At 46.0% G+C, this 26,039-nt stretch overlaps 1 protein-coding gene and 1 long non-coding RNA gene across 4 annotated transcripts in view; both read right to left on the bottom strand.

Moving 5' to 3' along the window:
- Positions 1-2,878: 2,878 nt before the first annotated feature.
- LOC149356377 (uncharacterized) lies at positions 2,879-6,975 on the bottom strand. Its single transcript, XR_016291640.1, has 4 exons — positions 6,518-6,975; positions 6,124-6,192; positions 5,545-5,609; positions 2,879-3,014 (listed from the first exon to the last, which is right to left on the bottom strand). It is a non-coding gene; the product is annotated as an uncharacterized LOC149356377 (long non-coding RNA).
- A 10,013-nt stretch (positions 6,976-16,988) lies between these two features.
- Positions 16,989-26,039, bottom strand: part of LOC149356376 (uncharacterized) — a 31,894-nt gene continuing 22,843 nt past the window's right edge. For all 3 annotated transcript variants that reach the window (XM_089577769.1, XM_089577768.1, XM_089577770.1), the window contains 3 exons: positions 24,643-24,757; positions 24,030-24,102; positions 16,989-18,104 (listed from right to left, as the gene is read on the bottom strand). In XM_089577769.1, the coding sequence (XP_089433895.1) occupies positions 24,078-24,102; positions 24,643-24,757 (140 nt within the window). In that variant the 3' untranslated portion in view covers positions 16,989-18,104; positions 24,030-24,077. The remainder of the gene's footprint in view (positions 18,105-24,029; positions 24,103-24,642; positions 24,758-26,039) is intronic.

The raw sequence follows: 26,039 nt of genomic DNA, 5'->3' as shown, positions 1-26,039 counted from the left end.
GGAAGCACTTTTGAGATTTTTCAACAAAATATGGACGTCAGGAAAAATACCCGAAGGATGGAAAAAGGCCAATATTGTACCATTCTTGAAACCCGGAAAACCACCAACCTCCTCCAACAGTTACAGCCCCATAGCCCTTACAAGCTGTCTCGCAAAATCGTTCGAAAGCGTTGTGAACATTAGGCTGATGTTTGTCCTTAGAACCCATGAACTTCTCGACATCCACCAATGTGGTTTTAAAAAACCTTGTTCGACAACTGACCATGTCGTCCGCCTGGAAAATACAGTTAGAGAAGCATTCATAAACAACACTGCCTAGCAATATTTTTTGATATGGAGAAGGCTTATGACATCACCTGGAGGTTTGGCATACTCCGTGACCTAGCAGACCTAGGTATCCGTGGAAGGATGTTCAACTGCTTAAAAGACTTCCTCTCTGACCGTTCCTTTCATGTACGCCTAGGTTCCACCCTTTCCAAAAAATTCATTCAGGAGAATGGGGTTCCGCAGGAGTGTATTTTAAGTACTACCCTGTTTCTCGTGAAAATAAATTCCATAGCCAAGATATTTCCAAAGTCCATTACATATTCTTTATATGTCGATGACCTTCAAATAGCATGTACATCCTCCAGCCTACCATCCTGTGAACGACAGATACAACTGACATTAAACAGACTTTCGGTTTGGGCAGACAAAAATGGGTTTAAGTTCTCCCCACAAAAAACAGTTGCTGTCCTTTTCTCGCTCAAAAGGGGTTTACAGACTGATCCCACCTTGCAATTAAATGAAATTGTACTTCCAGCAAAACCTGAACATAAATTTTTGCGCGTAACATTTGACAAGAAACTCTCATTTCTGCCACACATAAGTATTATCAAAAAGAAAGCCTCCCAATCCCTGAATACACTCAAAATACTGTCACGAAAGCAGTGGGGATTTGATAGAAAATGTGTTTTACAAATCTACTGGAATGTTGTACGCTCCACCCTAGACTATGGATGCGTTGTGTATGGCTCTGCGAGGCCATCATATCTGAAGAGACTGGACCCAGTGCATAACCTTGGTTTACGTCTCTCAACTGGTGCATATAAAACATCCCCCATAAATAGTCTCTATGTCGAAACCAATGAACCCTCCCTTGCAGACAGAAGAACTATGCTCACATGCGCACATGCCCTGAAAATCCGTTCCCTGCCGAAACACCTCTGTTATTCGATAGTTACAAAGTGCACCTCCAGAACACTGTTCAACAACAGACCCCAGTCAATCAGACCTCTACTACTCCGTGTATTGTATCAGTCGCGCATGCGCTCTTTGTATGGGCCCGGTCCGTGATATCTGATATCTGTAACCCGTGGCCGTTATCATGCAGCCGCCTGTAGGCTATATATACCAGCAAGCAATCCCGAATAAACCTTCTTGCTCGCCGCGTACTTCACTTACTTGAGACACTTTTTTGCAACAGGCCGAAAAATGATTAGCGCCACGGCACCGGAAGCATGTTTTGCCGAATGCTGGGCATCTGCCACGTTCGTGGAAGCGGTTGCACTTAGAACATTTGAACTGCCTGCGTGTTTTTATCCGGGCAACTTCCTGTTCTCGTTGGGCCTCGTCTAGCTCCGGACACTCTGAACACTGTTCACAGGCTGAAAATTTGCCTTGTTGGCGCGTTTCAATTCGTGCTACTTGCTTCTCCGCTTGAGCCCATGTATTGTTTTGTTCGGCGCATACCTCTTCAGCCTTGCAAATTTCCTCCCCCCGCAGTAGAGTAAGGTCCTTAACTTTCAGCATCTTTTCGCGCAATTTGGGATTATTTGTGCCAAAGACAACCTGGTCCCTGACCATGGAGTCACTCAAGGTTCCAAAATTGCAGCTGCGTGCCAGTCTCTTCAAGTCCCGTGAAAAGTGTTCGAAGGGTTCGCCCTCAGCTTGCGTTCTTGAGCGAAAGACATAACGCTCGTACACTTCGTTTTGCTGCTGTTTGCAGTATTCCTCGAACTTCTTCGTAACTGTTTGATAATCTTCCTTGCTTTCGTTCTCCGAAAACACAAAGTTGTTGAATACCTCTAGGGCGTCTTCCCCGGCCACGGTGAGCAGCAGTGCGGTTTTGGCTCCTTCCGTCCGCGGTTCTTTCCTCGGCTCCGTGGCCTGCAGGAACAGCTCGAACCGCTGCTTGAAGAGGCTCCAGTTCTTCGCGGTGCTACCGGACAGCACCAGCGGCTGCGGTGGCTTCACTAAATCCATCGTGCAGAGCACAGGGACACCGCTTCGATCAGCGCGTTACTGCATACGTGAACGAAACCCCACTTCTGACACCATGTTCCGGAAGGTTTTGAAATACTCGACGTCAGCCTTGGCAACAGAGCTGATTGGGTCATTCACGCGAGGGTGGCTTCCCAAGTAGTGTCCCTGAAAGTAGACACGGGCTCGCAAGCGAATTTATTGCCTTACTCCGTTTTTCAAAGGCTCAAAGCAAAGTCTGGTTTAAGAGCAAGCCATTCCGTCCTCCCCCAATCAACCAGTGTACATTCACTGGACGTCCGAGGTATGTCCTTTACTGGATATACGGATATCCGTGGGAGATCCGCCGACGTCCAACGGCTCTCGCACGGACCTCCGACGGAGGTACAAATATAATTATTTAGACTGCCGACAGATATCCATCTCGGATATCCGCCGGCGGATCTTTTGAGGATATTTGCAGGTAATGCATTCTTCACCATTATGAGGCAAGCCAGAACTACAACCACCAATCAGTGCACCTCCCAGGGCCACTGGGCTTATTAAAAGCCCGCAGAGTGTCTGAAATCGGACATACACCTTGCTGTATGTAATCTGCATGAATCTGTAAAGCAATCGACCAAAATGGCAAAGCATATCAGTCGGGATGATTTTATTATGACATAAATGCCGTCTTCAGTCTTCATGAGGAATTCATCAAGCCGGCCATACACAGCAGCAGGAAGGATACTGTACAGACCATGATGAATTTGTAGACAAGCCGGGGACGTATTCTGCAGAAAACAGTAAACATTAAGTTCAGAATATGTCATTAAAGCAAGCGAATTTGACAGACACCATTCAGTTGTATGCAGTAAGTCCACCGTGCCAAGTAAATTAGTCATCTGCCGCTCCGAAAGCATGTTTACATCTTGAACAACTAGTAAGTTGTAAGCAACAGAGGTGAGAATATTTCTTGCAATACAAAATATTTTGCTTTTCCAAAAAAACTGCAAAAACAAATGCCCGACTGCAAAGCTTTGTACCAGTTCATGAAAAATGCGTGTACATAGCAAGCTTGAAGGAATTGGTGAGCGCTATAAAAACACGGAAAAGGGATAAACACACAGGACAACTGTTTAATCTCAGAAGAAACATGACTAAATACACACATTTGACTTCATATCATACACAGAAGAGGGAGGAACACACGCGCTGACAAGAATGAAGGAAAAACAGGTAAAAACTATGCGAGCTTACAACAGCCGAAGATTACTATTCTTGAGGTAGGTTAATTCTGTTCCCCCTAACATCACTGAAGGGGAGCTGACGCATTGCTTATCTGGAGCAACGTGCATTGCAAAATTTTCGATAATTTCTCGTTCCCGTCAGTTTCTAGCCCTACCTATTACTTTGGTGTTTTTTAGCAAGGGTATGCATTTACAGTGTGCTAAATGAGGTGCCAGATTACCGGACTTTGCAAGTTGTTCACTTGATCTTTCGTGTTCCCGGAGCCTCTTGTTAGGGCACCTTCCCGTTTGCCCTGCATAAGTTTGTTGGCAGCTGAGGGGAATGCTGTAAATGACGTTTTCGTCACATTTTACATAGGTGTTTTCGTGTTTGGTGTTGCACCCAGGTTTCTTTTTGTGGTCTTCATTCTCGTTGACCTTTTTACACATTCCAATGAGCTTATTGGGAGCTGAAGAAACCACCTGGACTCCGTACTTGTTAGCTGTCCTCCTTATTCTGTGGGAGATATTGTGAACATACGGCATCACGGCAGGGCGTCCCTCGTAGCTCGTTTTCTTAGTTTTGTGGGACCCAGTAACTTCTCTTAGTAAGCTTTCAGCAGTACAGCAAAGTAACTGCTACGGGTAACCGCTCTCCTTCAATCGGGAGACCTGTTGGTCTACGCTGTGAATTATCAGTCATTCCAGAATTGTAAAGCGAGCTGTAGCTACGTCTTGCCTGAAACCAGCTATAAGAAAATCTTGCCCCCACTCGATAATTCAGAGCGTAGACCAACAGGTCTCCCAATTGAAGGAGAGCGGTTATCCGGAGCAGTTACTTTGCGGCATTGCTGAAAGCTTACTAAGAGAAGTTACTGGGTCCCACAAAACTAAGAAAATGAGCTACGAGGGACGCCCTGCCGTGATGCCGTAGGTTCACAATACCTCCCACAGAATAAGGAGGACAGCTAACAAGTACGGAGTCCAGGTGGTTTCTTCAGCTCCCAATAAGCTCATAGGAATGTGTAAAAAGGTCAACGAGAATGAAGACCACAAAAAGAAACCTGGGTGCAACACCAAACACGAAAACACCTATGTAAAGTGTGACGAAAACGTCATTTACAGCATTCCCCTCAGCTGCCAACAAACTTACGCAGGGCAAACGGGAAGATGCCTTAACAAGAGGCTCCGGGAACACGAAAGATCAAGTGAACAACTTGCAAAGTCCGGGAATCTGTCACCTCATTTCGCACACTGTAAATGCATACCCTTGCTAAAAAACACCAAAGTAATAGGTAGGGCTAGAAACAGACGGGAACAAGAAATTATCGAAGCTTTTGCAATGCACATTGCTCCAGATAAGCAATGCGTCAGCTCCCCTTCAGTAATGTTAAGGGGAACAGAATTAACCTCCCTCAAGAACAGTAATCTTCGGCTGTTGTAAGCGCGCGTAGTTTTTACCTGTTTTTCCTTCATTCTTGTCGTCAAATGTGTGTATATAGTCATGTTTCTTCTGAGATTAAACAGTAGTTAGAAAGCGCTTCGTCCTGTGCATTTGTCCCTTTTCAGTGTTTCTATAGCGCTCACCAATTCCTTCAAGTATGTATTTCCAACTCGCCCCAGTAGTAGCTCTTTTGTCTTTTACATTGCAAGACACCACAGCTACTCCCGCAGGCAGTCACTTCCACACTGATGGTCAAAAAAATTCAAGTGCAAGAGTAGGGATCCTTACCACATCGTTGCAAGCTAGCTAATGACTTAGGTTGGGCACAAGGTACACTCATAGAGAAAAGTTTGCTGGATGTCGATTTTCCGAAAATATTTATTTTTGCACTGCCTCGCCAGGCAGTCAGCTGAAAGTTGTTCAATAAGATCGAGTATCCATGTCCCCTCCTGATTCTAGGCTTTTGATTAAATTTCTCTGGCTAACAGCACAGAGAAAATGTTTCACAAAGAACTCTCATACCACAAATTTTTATCCATTATTGTACAAGTACACTGCAGTATAGCTAGATACCCTCCGCTGCACAGAGCAAACAGAAGGAAAGTATCCATTATGTGACAGGGTCAAACTTGCACTGTAGTTCAAACTTACCTGAAGGTTGCTGCTGTAAGCTGCAGGTACTATATAGCTGCTAGCTTAGGTCAGTCACATCCACACTGTATGGACAAGAAAATAAAGTATGAGAGAGCACCTTATACTGCACGTTGTCAACGATGCAGCAAAACACAATCTCTGTCGAAACTACAATGACCACAGGGTTCACTGATGAATCACGCATCAGGGCACTGACAGCATATTTGATGATCCACAGCTGCACAGGAGTAAGGAAGAGAGGTCTGGTCACAATCCAGGAACATGTGGCTCTAGGGGTGTCATATATGGTCCTGCTATCTGGCTCAGCATTGAGCCCTGTGGGCATAACATGTTTGGCAAAGTTATACCAAAGCACTGCAAGAGCTCATTGCACTCAGTGATTGGGAAGTAAGTGAAAAATGTGACTGAAGCTCGCAAATTTAACACAACAGTTAAGCTTTCCTAAACAATGCTACTGCACAGTGCAAAGTACTGTGTAGTGAGTGGATGGTTGGAGACTTCCATTTGGCAAGCCTAATAAATAAATTAATAAGCTGTGGAAGTATGCACAACTTTTATATGACATTTTCAACCTACCTGTGCTTTCCACGGCTTGGCATAATTAATGTAGGCACCAATACACTCGGTAGCCGGGCCACATCCACACTGCAAAGGCAACAGAAAAGTAAGAAAAACTAAGTCGCGAAGCACTGAAAAACTAACACCGTCCTGGCAATATGCTTTTCGTGCATTCTGTTTTATCGTAATTATGAACCTACGCGCAATTGCCTTAAGATTCACACCATGCAACTACACACCGTCTCAACTTTTTTTCACAAACACGAGAAACACGTTTGCGGCAGCTAATGCATAGTGCTTGCAACTTCCACTCCGTGGCAAACAAGTAGCGCAACAGAGTACAACTGCGTTAATGCGGTTTAGTCATCCCACAGCAACACCCTGAAAGTAATTTTCAAGCACAGTTACTTACCTCGCAAGTGTTAACACCATGGCCGTTTCTTTCATCCAAAGCAACAAAGCATGTCTCGGCAAGGGGTCAGGCGACACCGGAGCTTTTTCACGAGAGCCTCAGAATCAAACGAACGTCTTTTCGAGCGCGTAGATGACACAACACATTTGTAGCACAGCCAAGCAACCACAGAGCGAACAAACCGCACATTGCAGCAAAAGTAAAGGTCGAAAGGAGCACCACGCGACGAAAACCAACGAGACCATCGCGCCACAAATATTGGCTTGGCTGATAGATTGGATTGGGTTGACTTTTAGGCTTACCGCTCTGCCGCGGCCCCTGGTAGGAGTTTATTAGGGTTTGTTTTCATGGAAGGCAGCATGCATGGCTACATGCCTCGGTTACCTCGAAGGAGTGCTGCAGGATAAAAGGGCGTTAATTATGAGCACTGGCGCCAGAAAGCCAAGCGACTCGTTTAATTCTGGTTCTTTAACATCAACACCATAGTTGAGTGATCTTAATCAATCTGAATATTAAACTAGTTGGTGGTAGAAATGTGATTGTGTGAATTTTGGCATTGGCAAAATAGAATTTGTTTTAAAATGTTCATCTGAGGGAAAACAAATTATATATGTCATGTAAGCTCACATCCCAAGAGGGATGTTTACGGATACTCCTCGGACATCCGCCGGCGGATGTCCGCCAGCCATCCAAAAACGAACGTCCCTCGTACATACACAGAATCTCCGATGCGTATATCCGAATATGGACATACGTAGGCATGCCCTATGGACATCCCAGCCTGGCACTGGAGATTCGGACCTTACTCGGATATACCACGGATATCCGTGGTTGACTGGGCCGCTCATACACCGGTGACGTTATAAAGCATATCGGCGTGGCTACGCTGCAAGTGGTTGTGAACGACCAAAGGGGGTACTTCGACTTCTTCATTGTAAAGAAGAGCAAGCAGGCCATATTGGGACTTTCTGCAAGTGAAGCGCTAGGTCTGTTGTCACGTTCTGTGAACGCTGTGCACACGAACAGCACTGACCAAGTGGTTCAGGAATTTCCCGAGTTGTTTCAGGGCATCGGCTGCCTAGCACGCCATTACCACATGGTTCTGCGCGAGGATGCAACACCGGTAGTTCAGCCGGTGCGACGGGTGCCCTTGGCGTTGCTCGAGCCCCTGCGAGAAGAGCTGGATCGGATGGAGCGTGCTGGCATCGTGGTCAAAGTCAGCGAACCGACTGATTGGGTGAGCCCGTTTGTTGCAGCAAGAAAAAAGGATGGGAAACTGCGCATATGTATTGACCCCAGGCGAATTAACGAGTGCCTGAAGCGAGAACATTATCAAATGCCTAAACGTGATGACATTGAGGCTGAGCTTGCCGGGGCCGCCTTTTTCTCTCGCATCGACGCATATTCGGGGTTCCATCAAATCCCCTTAGATGAAGCTACATCGAAGGTATGCACAATTGGAACACCTTTTGGGCGCTACCGTTTCTTGCGACTTCCCTTCGGCATTGCTTCGGCGCCTGAGGTTTTCCAGAGAACTATGAATGAAATATTCGACCAGGCTCCAGGGGTCCGAATCTATGTCGATGACATTTTGATATGGGGGAGCACAAGGGAAGAGCACGATACTCGCCTCCGCACAGCTTTGCAACTAGCCAAAAAGGCCGGCCTGACGCTCAATGCAGCGAAATGCAAATTCGGTGTCACAGAAATTGACTTCTTGGGTGACGTCATAAACAAAGACGGAATAAGACCTAACCCCGCACTGATCGCACCATTAGGTGAAATGCCTCAGCCAAAGGACAAAGCCGGCGTTCACAGAATGCTCGGGGTAGTGAACTACTTCGGAAAATATATACCGCATCTGGCGGAAAGGACGACGCTTCTACGAAGCCTCATTAAGAAAGACACCCTTTTTGAATGGTCTGAAAACCACTGTAAAGAATGGCAAGCTGTCTGTGATACACTAAGCGGTCCACCTTTGCTAGCCATTTTCGATCCTGCTAGAGAGACCAAGATCGTTGCTGATGCTTCGAAAAATGGGATTGGTTCTGCCCTTCTTCAGAACTACGGTGATAGTTGGCGGCCGGTCGCCTATGCATCACGCACAATGACAGAGGCAGAACAAACATACGCGCAAATCGAGAAAGAAACAATGGCCATTACTTTCGGTTGTGAAAAATTTTTTCATTTCGTTTACGGCCGCAAGTTCGCCATCGAAACAGACCACAGACCATTGATAGCAATTGCTTCGAAAGCCATTGGTGACATGCCACCAAGACTCCAACGTTTTTTCCTGCGCTTGCTAAGGTACGATTACGTTCTTCACTTTGTCCCAGGCAAGCAGCTATTCCTGGCCGATATGCTTTCAAGGTCGTCGCCAGCCGTTCCAAGCGAACGTGATGACTTCACTGATGACGTCGACGTTCATGCAGTGAGCGTGACTTCGGAGCTGGTAAGCAAGAAAATGTTTGATCGACTGGCAGAAGCGACAGCCTCTGACCCAGACTTGCAGACAGTGTTGCGGCAACTAAGGAATGGAGAAGAAATTGAAGGCTGGATGAAACCTTTTGGTCCTGAGTTATCAGAGGTTAATGGCATTATTATGAAGGGGACAAAGGTCGTCATTCCGAAGATTATGAGAGCTGAAATACTGGGTCGCATTCATGAAGGTCACCTAGGCATAAATAAGTGCAAAGCGAGAGCCCGTCGCTTGGTATTCTGGCCAAGACTGAACACCGACATTGAAACCATGGTGAAGTCATGTTCTGTTTGTCAAAAGTACGCGTACAAACAAGAAACCGAACCAGTGGTGCTTAGGCCGATCCCAGACCATGCCTGGTACAGGGTGGGTGTTGACATCTTTATGTACGGCGGGAACTCCTACCTGTGCGTGTTCGATGCCTTTTCAAACTTCCCTGAAGTCGAAAAGCTTACTGACACAACGTCATGCACTGTCATTGCTAAGCTTAGCTCAATTTTTGCACGGTATGGAATTCCGCTAGAAGTCTGCACCGACAACGGTCCTCAGTTTTCATCACATGAATTTGCTTTGTTCGCCTCTAGATACGACTTCAAGCATGTGACGTCGAGTCCGCGATTCCCACGGTCCAATGGCCTCGCCGAGAAGGGAGTCCAAATTGTCAAAAGAATAATGAAGAAGACTGGCGAACTCAACGAGGACTTCTGGTTGGGCCTTCTCGGTTATCGCTCGACTCCACTAGCCGAAGGCCGCTCCCCTGGAGAGCTTCTTCAAGGCAGAAAGTTACGCACTCGGCTACCAGACTTCGTGTCATGCTCCAGTCAACAGACGTCCCGGCGCCAACCACGCCAGCAAATGCCCTCCAAAGGAAAAAATCTGCCCGAACTCAAGAAAGATGCAGTTGTAAGAGTACGAGGGGATGCATGGGACTGCAAGGCTCGAGTCACGGGCCTGGTGGCTCCAAGGTCCTATCGCGTGCTTACAGAGGACAACAGAATGCTTCGACGCAACCGACAACATCTTCTGGCCACACGTGAGCCATTCCAAAGCGAGTTAACGGAAGATGACTCTGATAGCGAAGACCTTTCCCAGGAAAACGCGGAAGCGTCACAGTCTCCAACACAGCCCACGCAAGTCCAGGAAAATTCGGGAGCATCACTATCTACAACACAGCCCACGCAATTTATGCCAAGGCGATCCACCCGACAAAAGAGACAGCCCAATCGTCTTCACTACGGCCAGAATTTCCAGCAAGTGTCGCGTATGGTGCTCTCAGACTTTTAAAGACTACACCAAGGAAGATGTATTGTATCAGTCGCGCATGCGCTCTTTGTATGGGCCCGGTCCGTGATATCTGATATCTGTAACCCGTGGCCGTTATCATGCAGCCGCCTGTAGGCTATATATACCAGCAAGCAATCCCGAATAAACCTTCTTCTTCTTGTTGCTTCCACGCTGCGTGTTCGTTGTTGGACGCCGGAACACTCCGCATCGAGGATAGTTGCCAGAGTTTAGGATTACTGGATACCCTTCCTGACGTCACCTCAGTGCACGACCCACTTCCTCGTGGTACAGCCTGCCCACTGTATGTGACGTTACATTAACGCTTTTTCCGAAAAAACAAACGCCACGCGAACACATACTACAGGAATACTTGACATTGCAAGAAAAATATGCTTACCACACAGAATTTTACACTGATGGCTCAAAAACAGCTAATTGTCGGAAGCGCGGTAGCACAAGGAGACTGGAAAAAAATAGTAAGACTGCCAAACTGTATGTCTATTTTCACTGCCAAATGTTATGCTGTTTCTATAGCTGTTGGTACAATAAGTAACACTATCAAAAACAACATCATCTACACAGATTCACTCAGCCTGCTCCCAGCTTTACATCCCAGAAATGCAGCTGAATGACATGAATGAATGAATGACAGTTTACCAATATCTTGTAGCTGTATCTTACCAATAGCTGTATCTTACCGGTACTCCCCTATGGGGCAGAAACGCTGATCACATTTTGTTAGCCTCCACGTTTCTGCCCCATAGGTAAGTACCGGTAAGATACAGCTGTTGTAGACTTTTCTTTCGAGTGTTATTTGCAGACTGCTATTCATTATCTGAGAGAACCTGCCGTATGCGCTCCACCCCATTCTTATTCTTCTGGTTCTTTCCCTCTCGTGATCCGGATCAGCGGTCACTACCTGCCCTAAGTAGACACATTCTCTTACTAAGGGAAGAAAGCAAAGCTGCTGTAGCTCGAGAATTTTCTAATCGGCTCTCTTGGCTCCGAGGCTCAAGGATTTCTGCCATGGAACAGGCAGGTGGCGACGATGCTGAGGCCAAGCGAACAATACGCCGAGGGCGCGGCGTATTGTTGAAGAACTCAATTAATAGAAAGGTTCTCTAGCCTGATATACTGTAATACTCCTGCCATATGCACTATGATGCCTTTTTAGCATTTATAGAAGCCAAAAAATGTCTAAAATGCTGTAGATGCATGCTGAAGACTAGAAAAGCAGCTTAGAAAGCATTTTTGACCAGTACGTGCAGGTATAAAAATGTCAATACATTCCATGAGTGTAGTTGTGCATATTTGCACATGGCCTGTTTCAAATTATTGCTAAATGTCACATACTTTCTGGAAAACAGTTAACAGCCTGCACGTCAGGCATGTGCCAACTGTGACGCAGTGAGCACCAAGTGGTCGGGGCGTGGATCGAGTGCGGACGCACGGATTTTTAACACGAAGTCATCTCAAAGCGAGTCATCATTGAAGCAGCGCGCTCACATGCCTGTACCCATAATGGCCACCTACAGTGCCTTGAAGGACGACCTCGTCAGATGTCCTTACAACCCGCAACACCAAATGAAGCGAAGCAAGCTGGACAGTTACGTCACTAAGTACTGTTTGGAACTGCCCAGTCACACTGCCAGCTGCCCAGACAGGCCGGGACAGGCCGCCACGTTGGAGGTCCCGTAATTTAAGGTACGCCGTGCACATGCCCTCCCCATCCTCCCCGAGCCCAAGGAACGGTAGGATGTGGAGGACACCCCAAGCACCAGTTCGGCGGACCATGGCGTATCCGCCGAGCAGGGAAGCTTAGACTGACCGCAGAGCAGTGCGACCAACGATCCGATGCTGTCACGGACCGGGCGAACGTCAGCCCGAACTTTCTGTGACTGGTCTGCAGCAGAGCCAACAGCGGCGGCGGGGCACCATTGACAGCAGCTGAACCCAGCACCAGTTTGGCGGACCATCTACCAAGCGGAGAAGCTTGGACTGGCCACAGACAAGGCAAACGTCAGCCCAAACTTTCTGTGACTGGTCCGCAGCAGAGCCAGCGGCAGCGGGGAACCTGTGCAGCTCAAGAACAGCTGAGGCAGACGCTCAGTGCTCTGGGGCCTCGTAGGCCGCTGCCAGAGCGTGGCTTGAGTGATTACTACTAAAGCAGCGTCGGCCCTGCCTAGCACTTTTTAGTGTCCTCACTTCAACATTCTTCAGGTAGAAGAATAAAGCTTGTGTTTTATCCTAAAAAAAGAGCCACAAATGGGCTTCTACCGCACGAGGCGAATTTAGGGTTCTTTGACGGCGGAACAAATCACTGGCCCGACAACGTAATACGAATAGGTTTGTGCAAACTGGTTTGAAGCTACCTGAAGGACGCGCTTGTGTTGATCATTTGGACCGTGCCCGTCAATGTGATAATGGGAGGCACGATACTACCCTGAAAGCAATGCCAGATGTGAATAAATCAGTTGTGCATCCAAATGGATTTGATAAAATGAGGGTGAGCTATGCATTTCGCCTTTTCAGTAATGAAGCCTTACAAGGCCTTTTCTTGTACAAAGACGAAATTGAGAGGCAGTGTGGAAAGTCAGTCGCCACTGTTGCCTTCCTGGACTAGATGAGAGCATGAATTGCAGCAATGACTTCAAGGTGCAGTTCTGATGCACTAAGACCAGGCAAGTCCCATGAAAATTGCATCAAAGACTTTTTGACCTATGTGGACACATGGGAAGAAATGACATGGTCACAACGACAGGGCTACCTTAACCAGGGCACAAGCAAAGGACTTCACGTCACACTTTCAAGCACTCTGGCTCTTCTCGCCTATGTGACAATGAAACTGAGCTGTAACTGCGTGATGACGTCCAAGCTGAGCCAGGACCCCATTGAAACACTCTTTGAGATTATGAGGCAGATGTTTGGTTGCAACCATCATCCCACCCCTAGACAGTTTTTAATTTTGGTAAATTGTCTGGCCTTCCAGGACCTTGCAAAATCACCGAGTCATGGAAATATTCCCACTGGAATTCTTAACTGCTTCGTCACGTCAGATGATGTAAAGAAGGTCACAATAAGATTGACCAACTTCTCGACGTGGGAGACCTCGGTGAGGCAAATGAGGTGCTGAAAGATTGCGGCACAGGCGAGTGATTTGAGGCTGATATTTTAGATCGCCGGATATGTGGCAAAGAAATGCATTGCTGGCACAAAATGTGCAGAGTGTTGCAGGCAACTGCTCAATCTCAAGGATGGAATTGCTCCAGACGCAGCACGTCTCCCCGATGCAGTTGACTGAGGTGGTCTTGTATTTACATCGCCCAATCTAAACGCCCTTGTGACATCCCTTGAAAACACCTTTATTCGCTTTTTTAGGGCACGGGAAGTACACAGAGAAAGACTTTTGGACTTGGTGTCTTTTCTGCAAATGAATAAACTGCAGCTGGTTGGTTGCAATGAACAGAGCACAAATGTAACAAACAAAGTTTGGTTTGGTTTGGTTTATTGGAGTTTAACGTCCCAAAGCGACTGAGGCTATGAGAGACGCCGTAGTGAAGGGCTCCGGAAATTTCGACCACCTGGGGTTCTTTATTGTGCACTGACATCGCAGAGCACATGGGCCTCTAGAATTTCGCCTTCAAGAAATTCAGCCGCCGCGGCTGGGTTCGAACCCACGTCTTTCGGGTCAGCAGCCGAGCGCCGTAACCACTGAGCCACCGCGGCGGGGACAAACAAAGTGATCAAGTTCTATGTTCTTACCAGAGTACACTTCTACCTGAAGACGCAAAATTCATGGCGAAAAGAAAGACAAGAGAGAATGAAACTGTTGAAAATGAGGCGTGTTCTTTAAAGCGCTATTTGGCTATGAGCGCTTTTGCCTGGAAATTGTTTTTATGTTGCCTGTATTGAATGTATATTTGAAACCTTCAGCTACCTCCACACTGTGATATTTCTCTTTCCATATTTTAGCATGCTTGTCCTTAGTGCAATGAACAAACTGTTTATGCATGAGAGTTCTCATCAAGAAAACTGCAATTGTACACCTATTTAAATACCATATTATGTTGCTTGTTTATGTTCTGTAAAAGGGGCGAGCATTTTCTCGTGATAATCTGGACAACTGTTCACTCCGTCGCTTCAGATGCACCGAAAACTCACATGAAACGATAGAATACAAATTATCCTGGCACCCATGTACTGTGTGATGTAAGTGCACGTTAACAAAAGCCAGGTCGTCTAAATTCTCCGGAGCCATCGACTGCAGCGTCCCTCATAGCTTGAGTACCTTTGGGGCGTTGAAGCCTTGAAAGCCAAACCAAAATATTTGGCCTTATTACGCGACCATTGTGCTGACGGGGATACAAGAAATTTGCGGGGATACAGTGACGGCAACTAGCAAAGGACAGGGTTAATTGGAGAGACATGGGAGAGGCCTTTGCCCTGCAGTGGGTGTAGTCAGGCTGATGATGATGATGATGATTGTGCTCACTGGGACACTGAACATAATGCACGTCCAGACATGAAATTCACCGTTTAGTAGCGCAACAAGCAAAACTCTGAGCCGGCGCAGCTAAAGCCCCAGATCAGGAGCAATGATCGCCTGCTTTCACGTTCCCAGGGAGCATGTTTTCCCTCTGCGGTACTCCTGACTTGCTTATTTTACTTGTCTAGTTAAAATATTTGAAGTGGAAAAAACTATGTAATCATTTTGTTGGCACAACTGCGCTGCGATTGCAGCAACGTTTACCCAGTGCGTGCATCGAAGTGCGGAGAGCAGCACTGCGAGGCATGAAACCGAGGTGCGGTGCTCCCTGCCCACTTGCGTCACCTACCCCTTGTAGCCTCCATAGACACCAGCTGCTTGGCCTGAATTTGTGACATCAAGTCACGTGATGTGTGGTTCCTCCGTGAGGTCGGCGATTCGGTGCGTCATGGATATTCACCTACGTCGGCGCTGCAGTGTGTCGGACTATAGAAGCCGTTGTTTTCACCAGCATAACGCAGCGTATGCCCGTGCGTCCGCGCTACATCAGACTATATTCAAGCCTTTACTTTCTGTGAAAACGCATCCCGTCTGGCAACGGCAGCAACCACACAGCCGACTCTGTTGGTGAGGCGTGTGGCAGCGGTGGAACTACCACGGCGAAAGTCATGTGGTTAGTCGCGGAGTGAAGGGCATGGTGCTGCTGAGCGGCTTAAGGTCGTTGCGCGCAGTGGGCGAAAATCACAGGGACATGTTGTAGTACAGCTCTCCTTTTAAAAGTTCTGACGCGCCATGATGGCCATGACATCGTGATGCGAATGGGGAGAGGCACTAGGAGAGGTGTCTTCCAGAAGGAACCTCTCCTGCGCATGCGTGCCGTCTCCTGGTGACAGAGACGTGTCACGTTTTTTTATGTTGCTTTTTTCATGTGCACCTATACAATTCCTTACTATTACGTAAAGGGAAAGCCAGCGGCACTGCAGTTCAGTTACAATATGGACGCTCAAAGCATCATGGGCCGGTGAGCTATCTGGTGTGGGACAGTCGGGTTTTTTCATGAACACAGAGTGGCGTTACTGGGATGTCCCATTCCGAAAATGTTGTTCTCCATGTGTGCGCACATACGTGCTGCTTCAGAGAGGAGCTGTCGCCCCGCCCGCAGACAACTTTGGCGCGAGCGTAGTACGCAAAAGCCATCGTAGCGAAAACGCAACAGCACACGATGCCAATAAAACGTCTCTTCCGATATTAGATTAAAAATCCTCTTAAAGAGTTTAGGCAACAGCATTTCTTTTTAAAACATCTCTTTTTAAAAGTACACTTGTTAAGCACGAAATATTAATTTCTGTAGTATGCAATACTTGTCCAGTAGAAGAGCAAAACATCTTATTTTGGGCAAACTTTGCATGCTTTTCTGCTCGTTTCTTACAATTTATAGACAGAATATTGAAGGTTAGGGCATTCTTGATTAACGAACAACGTTTATTTTTGCATTTTTTTCAGCCAAAAGTTATGGTTCTGCTGTAGAGTAAATATACGGTTTTGCAGTCGGTAGCGCAGAGGCCCATAATGCTTAGAGCACCCATGTGTCTAGAATGTACACACCTCCCTCCCCAAAGAGAAGAAGTGATGACAGCTGCTGCGCCATCTATGTACCACTTTCTGTGTTTAAGATGACCTCGTGTGTACTAGCAGTATGTGGTTTCATTCTACATGAATGAAATATTATTGAAGCGAAAAGCTTCACTAGGCTCGTAAACACCGCACTTCGCGTGAGGCAGATCCCAGATTTGCCACTTCGACGCATGCGCGAAACCGAGCGATGTCACGCGCAGCGCAGGTGGCCCCCTACTCTGTTATAAAAGAAGTAATAAAAATAAGCACAGAAATGAGGATAAAAAAAGAAATGAAGAAATAAAATATCAGAAATAAAAAAATAAATAAAAGACAAACAGTGCGCCTGGAATCTCTCATATCTCGGTGGACACCTGAACCGCGCTGTAAGGGAAGGAAAATAAAAGAAAATTGGTTTTAAGGAATGGAAACGATGCCTGTCTCTCTCATATCCCGGTGGATACCCTAACCGCACCGTAAGGGCCTTAAGGAAAATGAAATGAAATGAAAATTGGTTTTAAGGAAAGGAAATGCCTGTCTCTCCTCTCTTGGTGTACACCCAAAAGGAATGGACACCACACTACATGTCTCTAAAGCAACCTTCTAAGACAGCACCGTATTCACTACACGCACGTCTCCTCCTCCGCCTCCGTACAGGCAATGTGTGGACGGACGAACACCTCTACCGTTATCGTGGTGCTCGCAGTGCATTGTGCGCCAACTGCGACAGCCATGACGTCAAACCAAGCGTAACTGAACGATTTCACTCGTATATCCAGGCTTAACCACAGCTAAGCCACTGCCAATTTTTTCTCTCGATCACCTTAATGTGCCAAAAGTGGTCATTCCTGGGCAACTTCCCTCGCTTATCCCTTCACTGCACAATGCACTACTAGTTCACTTTTGCATCCTCACCTTCAATTTCTTTCGTGATTCCTTCACCGTACAATCAGTCATGTTTTGCACGACTGACATAAAACCATGTGCCTTGACATAACATCAGACAGCTTTCCATCCAATGTTCTGCTCCTGGTTATTGCCATGCAATGAAGGGAGCGAGCACAATGTAGGGGGGGTGGCCTTCGGAGCCCAACTTTGAAGGCACAGGCTTCAAATAGTGGCATGCACATACCACTTGTGAAATGACGACTGTATTGTTCAAACATGACAAGTTGACACCAGTAATCACTGAAATTTACTCTGGTTATAAAGCAGGTGAAAAGTTTAAGCAGCCCATTCGTGTCAAAGAGAACAAAGAAACTATTTTTTGAATAAGACATGGCCCGAGTGTTTCCTTTTTTTGTTGAGCGTGTTGTACATTTTAGTGACAATTTGGTTAAAACTTCAGTTGCAAAGAAGCAATTGTGTCATCTCAGCCACCCTTTATCTTCTGTCTATCCGGTACTTTCTGACCATGAATACATACCAGCTGTCCAAACTATCCACTTTAATTCAAGTACCGTTATTTCACTTCATGAAGGCTTCTGAAACCTGTGTGAAGAGCACGACCTAACTCCAACCATTTCCTTCTCTGATGTGCACACAAACTCATGACTGCAATGCTAGCTATGCCTGCCAGCGAGCAGCAAAGCAGGGAGCTTACTTGGTTTTGCTCACAAGCCCCGACACAGAGATTCTTTGGACGACTTGATCCTTGTTGATCATGTCCTTGACCTTTCCTGTATCATCGAGCTCCAATCTTCCTGGAAGGCATCTCCTGGCCACTGAAATCACATAAAAACAGCATCTTCTCTCACCATTTTTTGAGACCAGTAACTGTGTGACTGACAGAAGCCCTCGATCAGTTTCACATGCTCACCCCGACGATCTCGTCACTCATCTTCTTGTATAGCATCTGGGCAAGTCTTGCATCTCACCACCCAACAATGCCCGTACAACCTCCTCCAAAGCAGCACCACGTGCCAGCTGCCTGGTACAGGCTGTGTACATACCCACATTTCACCTCTTACAGCCAACTGGATAGAGCCTTCATTGAGTGACTATAGCCAATCAGCAGACAAGTGCTTTGCTTCGAAATTCAGTGAACTTTGCAAGACAAAGCAACACTGAAAGCTATGAAACAAGCCAGAGTTGGAGGCTAATGTGGGGTTCCTTATGTGCACTGAAATACCTGCCCACAAGTGATTAGGCATTTCCTGAAAGGCAGCTGTCACATGGCAAAAGAAACTAAATTACTGTTGTTTTTTTGTTTATATGTATACGAAGGCTCCATTTAGCAAGCTGTATGAATTGCTCCTGCTGAATAGCTAAAGAAACTACATCAAACTCGGTAGGAATTTGGAAAACTTTTTTTTTTAAAAAAGAAAACAGCCCATGCTACAAAATCAATATGTCATATTAACTAACAAATGGTCAAAGTTCAGAAACTGCCTGAAGCAATGAACCTCATTCTTCATGACGCCTCCATGAAGCAGACAGAATGTCCCCAGAGAAAACTTTCCAGTTTTGGCACATTCGAAAAGCACCACAGCTAGCCAGCTTAGGGAATGCAAAATGCTTCCCGACAAGGTCCTTTTGTAAGTACTCATTACGGAAATGGCACACGCTTGGTGCTGGTGCAGTAGTGAACTGTTTGGAAGACAGGGCTGTTAAAAATCTCATACGGCCTTAAGTTTAGAACCCAGCACTTCAACCTAAGCACTGACAGCATGAACTGCAGGCAGTGTTCAACTTACAAGCGAGTGAGCACCGTAAAGTGTGGTAGAATCCACTGTCTATGGTACCTTGCGGCAAGCGGAAAACAAATCACATTTGGATTAAAACATCAGCGAGGGATGGTTGGTTCATTGCAAAACTTAAAGGGACATTGAGGAGAAATTGAAGTTGGCTAGTATTGATAGAATACCAGCTCCTAAACACAAAAACTCCACTCTTTCCGAAACCAAAGCTCTTGTAAGGTGAAAAGAGCAAGAACTAAAATACAGGTATTGCCGCCACAGGCCAATCTCGCAAGTACAAGCATGATGATGAAATAGGAGAAAAGAAATCACAGATCTCTGAGGCTAACTAAGGTGCATGAAGGTTAAGTGTTTTCTCAATGTTGAAGTATAGAAGTTTTGTTTTGTAACCACTAGAGCACTTTTATCACACGAGAAAGACAGCAAAAAGACAGCCTGAATGCCAGAAGTCAAAGAAGACCTGCAATTGGCAGTGCAACAGGCGGCCAGGTGAGTTTCAATATGTTTTGGGGTGCTTCGCAGCCATGCGTTCTGCATGCCCAAATGGTTTCGTTACGCGCCTCTACCTACAAGGGCGGAGCAGCAGAGGGCCTTCAAGTGCCTCTCTAAGTGCTCCTCGGACGAAGTTCATGCAACGGCACGCAACATACCAAGATGCTGGGCTGTATAACCAGCCCTCTGAGGATTATTATTCCAGAATTTAAATATGCCCGCACGTACCAGTAGCACTACACATCACTCGTGATGGCGGCTCGGCGGTGACAGCAACGCTGCTGACACCTTAGCTTTAGGACATATTTGCCAGACCCGCCACCTTAGCCCTTAAAAGCATGGCACGCTGTGTAGGGCTGCAGTTGATTGCGAGAACTTCATTGCCAGAATAGGGAGGGATCCATCGTAACAGTGCAAACGGAAAAGAAGCGATGATGGCTGATAGAGGCCTTGAACGTCCGGCCAGCAGTAGTTTTCATTGCAGCAGGAGTGCAGCGCTCGCTGCCAGCACTCACGGAGTCCTCATTTCCGTTTCCACCACTTTACGTCATTTTTGTCCTATATTGTTATCAGAGAGTCTCAAGTTTGAATCGTTGTGGTGGGAAAAAGTTTTCTGTGAATCCAAATCTCTCAGCAATAAATGCACTTTTTGCTGCCGGGCAAGGGGTAACAAAGCCACAAAATGCCGAACTATCGGATTTTACTAACAAAAAATTTGATGTCGTTGTCCTCAGTGTCCTTCCAGAAACCACAGAGAAATCAGCAGGATGCTTAAGCTTTGGCTTAAGAGTACATGCGAGTATGCCTTCTCCTCCCTTTTTGTCTTTGTATTCCTTTTCTTTATAATTTTTCACTAATTACCAATTCACAATCACATTACTAACCATGGTCATTCATCAATTACTATCACAATTACCTATCACGTTACTCATTACCAATCAGAAATCGCTGTTATCAATTACCAATTACCAATCATTTTCTAGGTTACGCTGCACGGCACAATATTCCACCTTATACTCAGACACACCTGCACACACACTTGTTTCATTACAATGGAGCACCATAAAACCGCCTTTTCATACCACGCGATTTCTGATGCCTCATTAGGATGTTTATATTTGGTTTTACTTCTTTAATTACTATAATGTCAGTACACAACCCAAACATGTTACTAAATCATACACACTGCAACACGCTCACTAGATGCCGCATCATGGCCTATGCGTTGCGTACCCGCCTGGTGCACAGAGGGCCTGTGTTCGAACCCCAATGGCGGCTACTTTCTTTTGATGATGTACTTCTATATTCTAATTTTACTATATTCTGGAATTTTTTCCGACTGACGCAGGATTTTCCGGCTGACGCTGGGTTTTCAGCAGAATGAGCTCCTTTCTCAGTCACGTAAAAACACCACAAACAAGCATGCCCCCTCCCCTCCCCCAAAAAAAGGCACTCACACATGACACACACAACAGAATGTGTGCTGTGTGAGCCTCATTTCAGGCCCTGCTTGTATGCACTGTACCTTCTTCTTAAACTTTGCAATAATCACAATGTAAAATTACACAATAAATTACACAGCACATGGAAGAGATAGTGTCTTACACTACTTCACAGAACTTTACAGCCATATGACCAGCGAACAAACTCAAGGGTATTCTCATTACTCCCAGAAGGCAGGGCAGAACATGCTTCAAAGCAGGCAGGTCAGCAGCTGCACAGATGACACAAAGAACAGGCAGGACGTTGCATGCAAAAGGCAGTACTGGCACACCGAGCTGAACAAAAGATGGGAGAAGGTGCAGGTCAGAGGCAAGGCACTGCTCAGCCAGGAATAAAACGCAGCTGGCACAATAAAGAAAAACTTTCCAGTGTGGTCACAGCTATTCCTTATGGTAGAGTAGGCAGAGAAAAACTTGGGCAAAAAAATGCTATGACAAAAACAAGCTGAATGGCAAATAAAGTACAGAATTAGACGCGCATTATTTGTTGCAAAATTGTGGTCATATTTTTGCATTTGAGTGGTTTCTAAAAGTTACTCAAAAGAGCTAAAATACCTGCTACTTATTTCCGATGGTTTCATTTACGATTGTGCTACAACACAGAGGGTAAAAATGCATTCTGACAACTTGCATGCAGGACTTGGGTCAGTGAACATGCTAACATGGCCAAGGTGCTCTTGCTGACTCTACAAAGGGACTTACAGTGCACCACATGTTATGCTACTAGTGCTGACCTAGAGGTGACTACAGCTAACTTGTGTCTCTCAGAGCTGTAAGAGTCACAGTTCCGACTAGTAAGCAGCTTAGGCTAAAAGAGAACTGCCGATGTTTACTAGTGGCTGACTATAACAGATGAAATTAACTTGTGGCCAAGCACACGCACACACCACTCAGCTCCAAACTGGAGTGCAGTGAAGCGTTGAGCCCTCAAGTGCAAAGGCCCAAAGATTGAGCTGTTTCAAAAACAGTACACGAAAGCACACCTGCCAGAGCATAAAACAGTTAAAAAATCAATTTATCTCAAACCAAAACCAAAGCTAAGGCTTTTGACAACTTTGTTACCAATTAGTAAGTCACTTGGATTTGTACTAAGCAGGAGTCATTAGCTGGGTCTGTCAAAAGTTGGCTCAATTTATTGTTTTTCTGCAATCTTTGACCTGTTCAACAACTTCGCCGAACCTTTTGGCTTATGTTACAAGAGCTATACCAGTAGCAGCACCGTATGTGACCTCTCTTCTGCTGCAGCTGAATGACGTGTACAGTGAAAAGAGAAAACAAAACACTGCACCCAACTCATAAAATCGAACTGTGAGGAAAACTAGCATTTCACCCTCAGCTTGGCAATGCATCTACTGAAGTGCAGAGTGAAACAAGATCTGCAGTTTCCTCAGGCTGCTTATTTAGAAGGTGGCCAGCTTACCAGAAAAATCGTAATGCACAGGACTTGGCTACAGCTTTCCAAGCTGAGAGTAGTGACAGCATCAGCCAGGTGGCATTAAGAACGGAAAGCCTACAGCTGCTCCAAGTCACGAGTGAACAAGAGCACTATACGAGGCAGCGGGGCACAGTAATGCATCCAAATACCTTTCCATGGGCCACTGTTTCAGGAAGTCACTTGCTTTTCAGAAAGATTCCTGCTTGCACGAGAGATGCATTTTGAAAGTTTTCATTACTGAAGCTGACGGACAGTTCACGCAGCCAGCATCTCGTCACAGAGCAAATGCACCAACCAACTTTACCAGCCACAACTGCCACTCTATACAGCTCTGAGCTTCCTGTTAGCCTAGTGCAGTTGCCAGTGGAAAGGGGGGTGGGAGATGTCCGCCACCAGTGGCACTTACTCGCAGGTCTTTCGGGTAGAAGAGGACGGAGACGAGGCACCTGAAGTGTTCACCGCACCCGCGGAACAAAAAAGTGAGACAGCAAAAGAGAGGGCGCAAAGGAAGCGCACAGTGAAGACAACAGCCTAGAAAGAGCCAATGAAAACACAGTCCAGAGCTTGCACCGGCCGCTGTTTGACTGATGCCTCTAAAGAACCATGAAGGTTGGGCGCACAGATATGGCTCCCAATTGCTCATCATTTCCATCATTTTTTTCTAAACCTGTCCAATCAGCACTTGATCAGGTCAATTGCATTTGCTGATAATTTAGAACCAGTGGATGCACAATACGTGCATACACATATAAGAAAGCGGTTGCTATCTCTGTGGTTAAAAACATGTGCAATTGTCAGGAGGTAAAATAGATTCAACTCAAGCCCATGAATCGCACTGCACTCAGTACCCAGTCAGTACTGTGATGGATATGCATGCTATAGCCCAGTGGTACCATTTATGTTATCATGACTTCTTTTGACTCAGACAACAGGAGCATGTAGTATCGAGTTCTATCAGAGCAGTTCCAAGATGTGGCAAAGGCATTGCGTACATGTGTGACGAGATTAGTTTTCCTTCGTGAGCATCACACCACTGCAGCTATCACCTGCTGTGCCATCAACTCAGAAGATGGGTGTTGACTGAGGACAGCATGTGAAAGAAATATGCTTAATACACTTGTGACAACCCTACACGAGCCAGAGCAGAAAATACCTGCCACACACTCCAGTGTTCCTCGCTCACAGCAGATGAAGTTGTGCATCGGGTACTTCACCCAGGAATTGGACTAAGTTCACATCTCCATAAATTTGCAATAACCATTGTCACATATCCCTGACATGCTACGGTAATTCAACCACTTCATTTCAGTAGACTTCTGTACACAGAGGAGCACTGTTATATGACCGAGACATTTACATGCCAATGATGACCACAGGTATCCGAACACTCTCATGTGTGCTGGTGTCCCCAACCTTCACGGCTTTTCGGGTGAAGCAAAGTACCCACGTGATTCAATGCAGATGAATTATACTAGCCTTACTATGTAGACAGCAAATCGCACCTTTTGGTGCAGCACTCACCACTGCTGCTCTTCAGGTAGTAACTGGTGCATTTCTCGTCCTTTCCAGTCAGGTCACTGAGACTCTTGTATGTCTGCGAGGGAAGAGAGCATGCTCTGACAGAACAAACAATGGAAGTGCAAGTAACCAGCCCAATGCTTGGAGACAAGCTACAGCAACTCAGCATTGCTTTACATACACTGCACAGCCAAAAGCCAACAATGGGGACTGTACACATACTCCCACAGAGGACCCCCTCCTCCCCCTCAAAAAAAAACCTCCAAAGAAAGTGTAGAGCTATGCAAGAAGGCAGGCATGAAAAAGAAAAAAAAAATTGGCACATAAAAAAAAAGTATTAACAGCCAACACCACGAGAGCACTTTCTTCACATTTTTCTTTACGCCTTTGTGTTTTCCTTACAATACTATCCAAGGTGCTCAGCTGTGGATGCCGCTTGGCAGATCATACCGCAGTTAACACCCAAAATGGAGAGCCTCGAGAGACATTTCCTAACGTGGTGCGTAAGGATGCACTTTTTCTGCACACCTAACTTTTGTAGCTGCCTTGTGGTCAAAGCACCAGCGCAGCGGTCCAGTCAGCAAGTCCAAAATAGAATTTTAAGAAGAATACATACCCCCTGTCAAGTGGGTCCACACCATACTGGCAGATGAGCTTGGAACGAATGAAGTCATCGTCTTGAATTACTGACCATGAAAGTCTCATTAAGACACTGCCACACACACACACACCTGAAAAGCAAATATCGGTACCATGAGGCACACATGATGCACACTGGTGGACAAATCCTCCACTCTGAGTGACACAATCCAACCACATACTCATAGCTGCCTCTACATAAGCAACGTCTCGAGAATTTCTATGACACTGAAGCTGGCTGATCAACACTACTGCTGAAAACTGTCACCAGAATATTGGCAGAACATTTCCCTTGTTGTCAGATGTTTTGAAATGTTCGTAAACATTACAACAATGAGTGCAAAAACTATCTCTGGTTACATACCTCACAATGCTTACACAATTAAATGCATAGTGGGTGAGGCCACAGTAAAATTCAAGCAAAATGAAATTTGTCTAGTGCCCATGTGCAGTTAAGCTTAATATACCACACATCAGGACAAGCCTTGCTAGAGGGAAATGAGCACCTATTTGCTCATAGCTTGATTCAACAAACTCACTTACAAGGCTATGGAACATTCTGTGATGTTTCTGTCGGGCAAGTTGGCAATGTATTCCAATTCTCTGCAAAACCCACCCCGTCCTAAGGCCACACAGGAGGCTGCCAGCCGCTGATAAATAAAATTCCAAGGTGGTTCAACGGATTAAGCATTAGAAAACTGTATGCCAGAGAAGCATTCTAATTATGCACCAGCTACTGTGACTGCTTTTCAGAGCTTCAATCCAGAACTGGAAGTTTGTGCCCTGGTTCTGCTAGAGACTTGTTTTCTTAACAGCCAATGTGCTTAATGCTTAACACTGTCACTAAGCTATTGCTAGTTTTCAAAATTTATGGACTCTACACCACTACCATATACGGTGGTGGCATGAAGGCTTGAAGGGCAAAACTCTAAAGGATTTCTCACACCTCCCTGCCTTAGTTCCAATAAATGGTTTCTCAAAGAATAACGGCAGGAAAACATGAATAAAAAATTGACAGATGCTCAGATGGCCTGACGTGATAAAGTGATGAACTGCATAAACAGAATGCGCTTTTTAGGAGACACTTTTCCCTTTTGCCACGTCCCGTTGCCTGATAGCTGCACCAATTAATATCACTTTACTCTGGTGGCTTTTAGGGCTCTATAATGATTTCATGCCTTATATTTTCTACATTTACACTTCTCGACTTTGGCTGGCTTTATGGCTTGCTAATATTTTTTTACGTTTTTACATTTCCTGCATTACACACATTTTGCCCTACTTGGCATGCTGCGTTGGATCAGCCACGACGTGCGCTCGCATTCGGTGCCACTTTCCTTCTCGCTGCACTCGCCCCTTGCTTGGGGGCATCAA

Source organism: Amblyomma mixtum, chromosome 3, assembly GCF_055824585.1.
Source record: "Amblyomma mixtum isolate Tamu chromosome 3, ASM5582458v1, whole genome shotgun sequence".
Lineage (NCBI taxonomy): Eukaryota > Metazoa > Arthropoda > Arachnida > Ixodida > Ixodidae > Amblyomma > Amblyomma mixtum.
Note: the sequence above shows the minus strand (reverse complement) of the source record. Positions and strands in the feature narration are given on the sequence as shown.